Source organism: Bison bison, unplaced genomic scaffold (assembly GCF_000754665.1).
Source record: "Bison bison bison isolate TAMUID 2011002044 unplaced genomic scaffold, Bison_UMD1.0 scf7180017864383, whole genome shotgun sequence".
Taxonomy (NCBI): Eukaryota; Metazoa; Chordata; class Mammalia; order Artiodactyla; family Bovidae; genus Bison; species Bison bison.
In genome coordinates, this window is record NW_011494955.1 from 3814460 (window position 1) to 3824506 (window position 10047).

Consider the following 10047-nt stretch of genomic DNA (forward strand, 5'->3'; position numbering starts at 1 on the left):
GCTTTGAGAGTCCCTTGGACTGCAAAGAGATCCAACCAGTCCATTCTGAAGGAGATCAGCCCTGGGATTTCTTTGGAAGGACTGATGCTAAAGCTGAAACTCCAGTACTTTGGCCACCTCATGCGAGAGTTGACTCATTGGAAAAGACTCTCATGCTGGGAGGGATTGCGGGCAGGAGGAGAAGGGGGCGTCAGAGGATGAGATGGCTGGATGGCATCACTTAATTCGATGGACATGAGTCTGGGTGAACTCTGGGAGTTGGTGATGGACAGGGAGGCCTGGCGTGCTGGGATTCATGGGGTCGCTAAGAGTCGGACACGACTGAGTGACTGAACTGAACTGAACTGAATTATACTACTTAATTTGCTTAAACCAGAAACACAAATGCATGCCAAATAATAGATTAGTAGTATTAGTATTAGTTGCTCAATTGTGTCCAACTTTTTGTGACCCATGGACTGTAGCCTGCCAGGCTCCTCTGTCCATGGGATTCTCTAGGCAAAAATACTGGAGTGGGTTAGATAACAGTTAACAAAAAGCTCTTTCTTAAGAAGTTTTTACCATCCTTCATAATTCAAGAAACAAGTGCTTGTGGGACATTAAGCCTGTATTTCAGTTAATAATGTTAAAAGGAACCATGTCCACCTCTTCCAAACTCCCATGACTTAATCCTGTGCACACACTCATTTCTCTATTTTAACCACTGTTTTTCTTGTTCTCTTCCTGCAGGCAGGCACTATGACTTACTTTTTCACTCTTGGCACACAGTTTGATATCTGATATACACTAAGTTCTCAATACATAATCATTGAAGAATGAACAGATGAACAAATGGGTAAAAATTTAATTCTCAACTAAAAAGGTAAAGTGTTTCAAGGAAATGTGCCACCTGTCCTCCTGAGTCATAAGATAACCTACCAGCTCCATGTCAGAGGTCACTGATTTCTGGAGAATCAGTAGAAATTGAAATTAACTAATTTCACTCTGTAACTGGAGACTTCCCCCAAGAAGTATTAAACACAACCACAATAATGTGATTTAGTTTGAGACCCTATGTGCCTATAATTGAGACTTCTTACAAATGCTGACACTAACCCAGAGCTACAGACTATAAGTAATACCCTTTTTAAGAAACTCCATAGTTTTGAGAAGAATATAATAGTGTGGTTATTCTTATTGCCTTATCAGGGCTGTGTAGCACTTCATGTACTTGACAAACTTGTTTGTTTACACATTAACTACTCTGATTGAGGTGATATATAAAAAACAACTCTAAAGCAATATTTGGCTAGAATGCACGGTTAACCAACAATGACTCAAAACAGACTATACCTATTTAACTCATTCAGAAGAAGATTTACATTCAAAAAAATCCATTACTATAAATTTTTTTTTTTTTTTAAGAAAGCCCCATTGTTTAAGTTTGGCCCAATAAACCCAGGACAAATCATGTTCTGGTGCTAGAAAATTGAATCAAATGTGAATCTATATTAAAATTCTCTTCTTGATTATTAATACTTGTTTGAATGACTATCATCAACACTGGTCAACAGAAATAATGTGTTGTCAGCAGAAATCACTGTGTCAACAGAAATAATTTAAAATCTTCTAACAGCCACTTTTAAAAAAGTAAAAAAGAAACAGGTGAAATTAATTTTGAAAATATACTTTAACTCGATATATCCAAAATATGATCATGTCAATATGCAATCAGTGTTAAAAATTGAGGTATTTTACATTCTTTTTTTTTCTCCTGCACTAAGTCTTCAAAATTTGGTGTGTATTTTATAATTAGATCACATCTTAATGCTGACCAGTTGCATCTGAAACCCCTCAAAGCTAGTAGCTATTGTACTAGCTGGTGGCCACTATACTGGAAACCACAGCAGTAGGTAATTCACAGAGAATTCTTCATATCTAGGAAAACTGGTTTCAGATTTTTTTTTTGTTAGTTAAAAGTGACTATGGTTAACTCCTTTCGCAGTAACATCCCAATTAACTTTCCCAAAGATAAAGTAGGAGTAGATTTAAGTACAAGAGCCCAAAACTCAGTGAATTCTTTAGAAGGCAGCTTTATCTGCCTAAAACTATCTCTGATGAGAAAGTCAAAATAGGTACAGCTCCCCTTCCCACTCTAGAGGAAAGGTACAGACTTCCCTTGATGCCGCCTCTTCATTAATTTCTTCTTTACCCATCTAGGAGACCCTAGTTTTCTGACTCAGGAAGTGGCTAAGGCAAAAATATCTGACGTGTTTCTTTTCTGTGATGAATATACTGTCACCAGGAACCTGACCTTAGTCGTGACAGTATTCAGGGTTGTCTGCAGAACTTCAACACCCACTGCACAGAAAGGGCTGGGGAAAGTCTTCCAAGAGAGAAAGGCTTCTGATTATCTGGAGCTTAGTAGGAGGCAGATTCTCAGATAAGGGCAGAGTTACATAGGCTTTTTCAATCTCACTCTGCTGGATCTGTAAACCTGATTTACAATTCAATAAAGCCCAAAAGAATATCTTTAGGAATGCAGTGGAATGGGCAGTCTCCCTTACAACCTAGTCAGCAGCTGTATCCATTCTTTCCAAAGTACCTCTCCAGTCTGGAGGACCAATTCTGCGTCACAATGTTGGAACATGACATGGACCTAGAAGGAGGGCAGCAGGTCTGCTAGAAAGAGGAAAAGTTCTTCCTCCACTCAAAGGAAGTGGAGAAGAATGGGGGAAAGAAAAAAGAAAAGGCAGTATACAGCAGAGGCAGCCAGGCTTACAAGAGGAAGATGAAATGAGTGGCTAAAAAATGTGTATAAACACGCGCACGCGCGTGCACACACACACAAGAGTCACTGCTTTTGTTTCTAGTTACAAGACAGGACTATACATGAGTCTATTTAGTGCCCTGTGCCACAGAATGGTATTGAGAAAGCTCCTTTCTCAATATGCCAGTGAGGTTGCCTTGGAGGTAACAAGAGAAAAGGGGATTGGAATAATAAATGAGCAGCAAGGAGAGGTATAATCTATCTTCTGTATAATTTACAAAACAATTATCTCTGGCAACATAAAGCTCCTACTGCAATACCATATTCAAAATAAATGACCCCTGTGTAGCTCTGATGATATCAATATTAAGTCTCAAGCTCATATTTGAACCCAAGGAACAAGTGCTCAGGGACTATGTAGACATTAAATTTCAAACAATTTTACCTTTAAGATCCAATTTATGAAAAAAAAAAAAAAAAAAGATCCAATTTATGAACATGCCAGACCTAGCTTGGACTATTCATTCTCTCAAGTCTCAATCATTAACATAATATTATAACAAGTTTTAAAGAACAGGTGGAAGAGTTTCTTATCTCTCTTTTGATAGGATAAAAGGGTGGCATGAGTGTGTGCATGGGTAGTGGGGAGAAAAAAGAAACCACAGAAAGGTGCCCAACATGCAAATATAGTATGGTGAAATTTAAGGAAAAAAGGAATTAGTTTCATCTCTCTCAGTCAAGACAAACATCTATTGCATGCTGAAGATCTAGATTCTGTTTACTCCTCTGGGTATCTGAGTAGATGAGGGTGGATCCTTCTCAAACATTCAATCAGTATTTACTGACCACATGCCACATCTAAGGTATTTTACAAGGTGCAAGCCACCACAATACAACCACTCAGCAGAGGCCCACAAAGGAAAGCCTCTATTCTTGGGTAGGACATAATCTACCATCTGCAGTTCTTTAGTGAAATGGCTAGATACACTTTATTTATGGTCAGGTGGCTTTCAAATCATCCCTATCAGATGAGGCTGCAGCTCTCCAGGGAATGTGGGAACTTAAAAAAATAAACGCTCTGTGTAGCTGATGAGAAGAAAAAGTAAGAATAAACTATAAACTCTATTTATTCTTTAGGATATTCTTAAAACAGAGATAATTTATCAAAGTGCATAGTGTAAGACATTAAAATATGCAGGACAATTTGAAGCAACAAATGCAAAGTTCAAGTCAAACACATTATATTAACCAAGAATAAGATGAACATGGATCTGTTCTCCAAATCCTAGAATACTAGGAACAGCAGTATTAAATCTTAATTCTCGAAGGGAAGTTTAAAGTGGCCATATAGTACAGCGGAAGGAGAATGGGGCTGAGAAAAACAATCTGAATCTTGGTTCCACCTCCTCCTTCAGGTGAGTACGCAACATGTGAAAAGCTGAAAATGTTTCTAAGCCTTAAGTTTACTGTTTACATAAAAGGAAGCTGGAGTTCCAGCTCTTACAGCCTATGGTTATCATATGAATCATTTTTAGAAACTAAGTAGTTAGGACTTGAGAAAGAAGAAAACGTAGGAAAGAGACTGATCCAGTACTTTAGCTGTAAATTCTATTGCTAACTAAAGTGGTTAGATCTTAAAGAGAAACAAAATACCAAGAATGTGGCTAGGGTTAAACTTTCCTAAGATCAAACATGAGATGAACAAGGTACCTATTCTTACTATCCAAGAAATACCATACTAGAATGCTCTCACATCAGTATTCCCACCCATCCCTTCTCCCCTGACACTGGAGCACCATAGAAACATTCGGATAGAATTCCCGCAGGTAAAAAGGATCCTTTCCAGTGGCGGTGCCAGGGGATATGTAAGTCTTCACAGTCACCTGGGGAAACTCTTTGGAAATTTGAATATATATCCAAGTTTATATAAAATCAGTGTTTATAAGCAACAAGTTATCTCCTCTTACCACTAACTTGGGGAAAACTTCCATATTGTTAAACATTTATATGAAAAGCAGAGAATCTTTTGCCTAGGATGATGAACTTTTTTTTTTCTTTCCTGAACTGTGTATTTCCTTTTTGGTCATTATACTTTCTCTTTTTTTTTCAGCTCTCATACACAGATGCTATGATGGAGGGTACCTGGACCTAGTTTACTCCTAAGAGGGACAAGTGGTTTGTGCCTCCACCTCAGGAACACTTAATATAATGACTATACTTAAAGAATTGTAACGCTAAGTTGCAGAGGACCCAGAAAAGGCATTTGGTTCTTTTGGCTTCATTTGCTTCAGTTAAAAGAATCTTTATTTTTACACTTAAACCTTTGGTAGAGCACTCTGATGAAAATACATAAACACTGTGAATAAACGGATGGATGGTGGGTAACACATAACACATTTTTTTTTTTCACATAACACATTTTTGTGTCAGAAATAGTGGGCAAAGAAGTAATCCAAAACAGATTAATATTAATTTTTCAGACAGTAACAGAGTAGTCTATCTGCAATATATGCCCATCCTCGAAAGGGCATTATTGCTCTAGATACTGGCCAAAAGAAAGAAAGATGTCAAAGTTCCACCCTCATTACCTGAGACCTATGTAAAAAGTCACCTTTCCAGGCGGGGTGAGTAGGCTTGATCAAAATCACCCACAGCTACAAGTTCACACTGTAAAATCACCACCACATCAAGTCCTCAGTGAGTATCTTTATCTTAGCAGTCAGGAGCCGCTCAAAGAAAAGTGAAAACACTTCTGTCAAGAACACATGGTCGCTGAGAGGCTGGCTCAACACTACAGGCTTACAAGCCCTAAGGCTGTCCATCCTTTCAGTGTGATCACTCCTCCTCCCATTTCAGGCCTCCAAGGCCCTTTCTGCAACTCATTTGACACCTTTTCGCGCTCTGGAAACCTCAGGCTCCACCACACCCTGCCAGATTTCTACTCCTACGAGCTCTGGTACAACTTTACTGAAACACACACACACAAACACACACACACGTCCATGAGCTGACGAACCAAGGCTTAGGGCCTAACTAATCCCGTGCCTCTCAATTCCCAGAAACTAAAGTGCCCTCACAAATCTTAGCTTCCCATGAACCCGCTCCTTTCAGCTTGGCTCTTGACGGCCCCAACTAGTTCTGGTTCTCTTAGCCCTTTCTTGTTTCCCGCCTCGGGTTCTCGGTCGCAGCTCACATTCAACCTGTTTCCTGGTCTGCAGAATCCTTGAAGGTTGGGGAGAGGCCTATGAGACACCCCCGCAAGTGACCTCCGGGCTCTACAACTAAATGGGTCCAGCGTCCCCTGCGACTCTCACTCTTTTAATGACCAAGCCCCAAACTCCCTGTCTTTACCTAGGCTCCACGACCACCGCGGCCACCCTCCCGAGCATCTCCCGCGCGGCCCGGACTCTCCCAGGCCCCTGCTTCCGGGCTTTCCTGCAATTCGTCTTCCGGTCCCGGACCTCGGTCTTTCGCCTTGGACCGGCTTCACCAGCCCGCGCCCCCGGCCCTTCGCACCGCTCGCCCGCGGGCTCTCACCGCTCGAAGAGCAGCCTCACGGAGAACACTCCCGCCGCCAGTGGGAACACCGAGAGGATGTGCCGGGCCCGCGGGTAGCCGTAGCCGTCGCCCTGCCCCTCGAAGTTAGCCCAGCTCACGTTCTGGGGCAGCCAGAAGCGCTCGCTCCACAGCCAGCCCCACAGCAGGCCCAGGGCTCCCGCCGCCGCTGTCGCCATCTTACGCCCGCCCCGCGGCCCCAGCCGCCACAGCTTCAGCTGCCGCCACAGCCAACGGAACCCGCGGGGAGGCGGCCCCGGGGCGGGGCCGGACCGGCGGCCACCCCCTTTCGGTCCCTTCTCATCCACTCCACGTCTCAGCCCGCCTCCTCCGCGAGGCTGGGCCTCTTCACCGCCCATCCCGCCTCCCCGCCCACCTTCCTCTCTGTAGCTTCCCCCGCCGCCTCTTCTCGGGACTCCGCCCTCTAGTCCCAACCACTCCCCTTCCTTTCCCGCCCCGCCTCCACCCAGCCCTGGCCCCACCCCCGAGGCACTCAACTCTGGTCTCACCCTTTTCGTCCTCCCTCTCTCCCGTCATGCTATGGCTACACCCCTTATTTCAGGCATGGCTCCTTTATGGGGACATTTTTCTCAGTCCAGCCAGCTTAAAACGATATCTGCTCCTTGGAAGGCCATGTCTCTCTCTCTCCCTCCCGCTCCCAGCCCCATTTCTCACTAGGGTTTATCTCCATCTCAGCTGGTCCCGCCCATCAGCAGCGTTCTTTCTGCTTTCTCTCCCTTTTCTCTCCACACTTTCTCTCCCTTCTTGCCTCTCCACGATCTCAACCCACTTTCACTGTATATCTTTTAAAGTGGGCTTTCAAAAAAAAAATTCTTTTATTCTCATGGGAAAAGGAAATAGAAGGTATATAAAGGAAAAAGATGTTGATGACCAACGTTTAATGAAGTTTACTATATGCCAGGAACTGCACTAAACGTTTTACACACAGTATTTAACTTCCTCATTCTATGAAGTGGGTGTTTTATTCACTATTTTATGAATAAGTAAACTGAGGTCCAAAGAGTAGCTTGCCCGAGGTTATATAAACAAGTGGTAGAGGTGAGCTTCAGAACTGGAAAGTCTTTAGACTCCAAAACCCTGAGGCTTTATCCGACAAACTTCCTTAATTCTACATTTCCACATTGAACATTGACCTCTTTTGTGGATCTACATAAACAGTGAGGGGAGCCATAGGCAAGAAACCTTCAAAACACTGAACTCTAAATTGATCCTCAACTGCTGGAGAACCTGAACCCTGGGTGCCACCCATTCAAACCTAGCTACAAGGTTAATTACCACATGCTACCTAGAATGATCTGAAAAAAGATTATAGAACTAATCTTGTTTAAAGACAGAGTATCTTTATTCCAATAGGCATGCTTGCAGCAGGTAGAGTTTCAAAGGGAACAGAAGAAGAGAAATAAAAGGAGCCACCTTAAAGAACAGACTAAAAGATGTGCTTTAATTCCAGTGGTTCTCAAGCCTTAAGTGTGCTACAGCTTAGACATTAGCTTGTTCCATCTCCTACATCCAGTCCCATCACTTCATGGCAAACAGATGGGGGAAACAGTGGAAACAGTGAGAGACTTTATATTTTGGGGCTCCAGAATCACTGCAGATGATGACTGCAGCCATGAAATTAAAAGACACTTGCTTCTTGCAAGAAAAGCTATGACCAACCTAGATAGCATATTAAAAAGCAGAGACACAAAGTATATAGTGTCCTATATACTTTGTGCATTCATTACTTTGTAAAATAGGGAATTATGTCTTGGTAGGTTGCTGAAAGAATTTTCTGAGGATAATACCTGTGAGTCAGCCGTATCTGATTTTCTGTAGTAGTTTTAAGAGATCCCTGTGGAGGACTATAGAGATGGATGGGACCACTCCACACCTTTGCTTAATCAGTGTCAGGGAAACACCCTGGGAAAAACATTTGTGAGGTTGGTCATCCGCCTCTATTTTTATCTGCCCCAGAATTAAGAGCTGCACTTTTAGCAGGGAAGATGAGTGCTAGGACAAGCATGGCCCTGGCATCTCAATAGCTATTTCTGGTCCTGAGATGGGGCACGTGGACAGGGAGATGTAGAGAGTGAGGAAGCCCCCTCGTGATCCAGGAAACTGTGAAGAGCATATGCTTATCTTCTTATCTCCTTTCTCTTTCACCCTTAAGCATCTTCTCATGACCTTTGACTTTTTTTTGTAGTCATCCTTGTTTTTTTGCTGTTGTTGACTTAACTAGATATTAAAAGGAGCAAAAGGATAAAAAATAAATAAATAAATAAAAAGCAGAGACATTACTTTGCCAACAAAGGTCCATCTAGTCAAAGCTGTGGTTTTTCCAGTAGTCATGTATGGATGTGAGAGTTGGACTATAAAGAAAGCTGAGCACCGAAGAATTTTTGCTTTTGAAATGTGGTGTTGGAGAAGACTCTTGAGAGTCCCTTGGACTGCAAGGAGATCCAACCTGTCAATCCTAAAGGAAATCAGTCCTGAATATTCATTGGAAAGACTGATGCTGAAGCTGAAACTCCAATACTTTGGCCACCTGATGCAAACAACTGACTCATTTGAAAAGACCCTGATGCTGGGAAAGATTGAAGGCGGAAAGAGAAGGGGACGACAGAGGATGAGATGGTTGGATGGCATCACAGACATGATGGACATAAGTTTGACTAAGGTCCAGGAGCTGGTGATGGACAGGGAAGCCTGGAGTGCTGCAGTCTATGAGTTTGCAAAGAGTTGGACATGACTGAGTGACTGAACTGATCTCCTACATAGAGAATTTGCTAAAAGTTTGCTAAAAGTTTCCTGGGCTCCATCCAAAGTTTTGATTCAGGAAGTTCAGGGTAGGCCCAGGAATGCGTATTTCTAACAAACTCAGAGGTCATGCCACTGCTGCTAGTCTAAAACCATGCCTGAAACCGTTTTCATCCAAACTCAAATAGTTTTGATGGTAACTACCTTATATTCAAGATAAAACAAAGAACATACTAACTTCCTGTAGGCCTGTATAAGGCCACAGGAACTTATACACCATGATCTTGGTCTTAAGACCTACTCCCAGAAAAACACTTGTAACATTCCTCAACCTCTTGGTTGTAAGAAAACATATTGCTGACGAAATATGTGAGAACAAACTTAGTATAGGTCTCACTTAGGCCAGGGGTGATTTGACCTGCAAGCTGGCAGAACTAAGTTGGCCCTTGTAGCAAGTCATGAACAGAGTCTCCTTAATCATTTCAGGTCCCAAAGCAGGCCTTTTCCTGCTTCACCAACAGAAAAATTCACGTCATTCTACTGTCAACCTTGACATAGTCCAAGAAGCTGCCTTCATTCAGAGAGCTGAGAGAATAAATGCTTTTTGTTTGGCTGTAGGTGCTTTTGTTTTCTAAGAATATTTAGTATCATCTGGACCATTCCAAAGGCTTTGACTGTGTGGATCACAATAAACTGTGGAAAATTCTGAAAGAGATGGGAATACTAGACCACCTGACCTGCCTCTTGAGAAACCTATATGCAGGTCAGGAAGCAACAGTCAGAACTGGACATGGAACAACAGACTGGTTCCAAATAGGAAAAGGACTACGTCAAGGCTGTGTATTGTCACCCTGCTTATTTAACTTATATGCAGAGTACATCATGAGAAACGCTGGGCTGGAAGAAGCACAAGCTGGAATCAAGATTGCCAGGAGAAATATCAATAGCCTCAGATATGCAGATGACACCACCCTTATGGCAGA

At 42.5% G+C, this 10047-nt stretch overlaps 1 protein-coding gene across 1 annotated transcript in view; it reads right to left on the reverse strand.

Annotated features, from left to right (window-relative positions):
- Window positions 1-6563, reverse strand: part of CERS5 (ceramide synthase 5) — a 29706-nt gene extending 23143 nt beyond the window's left edge. Inside the window, exon 1 of the mRNA XM_010857804.1 lies at window positions 6287-6563. Coding sequence (XP_010856106.1) covers window positions 6287-6483 — 197 coding nt within the window. The 5' untranslated portion in view covers window positions 6484-6563. The remainder of the gene's footprint in view (window positions 1-6286) is intronic.
- Window positions 6564-10047: the final 3484 nt, after the last annotated feature.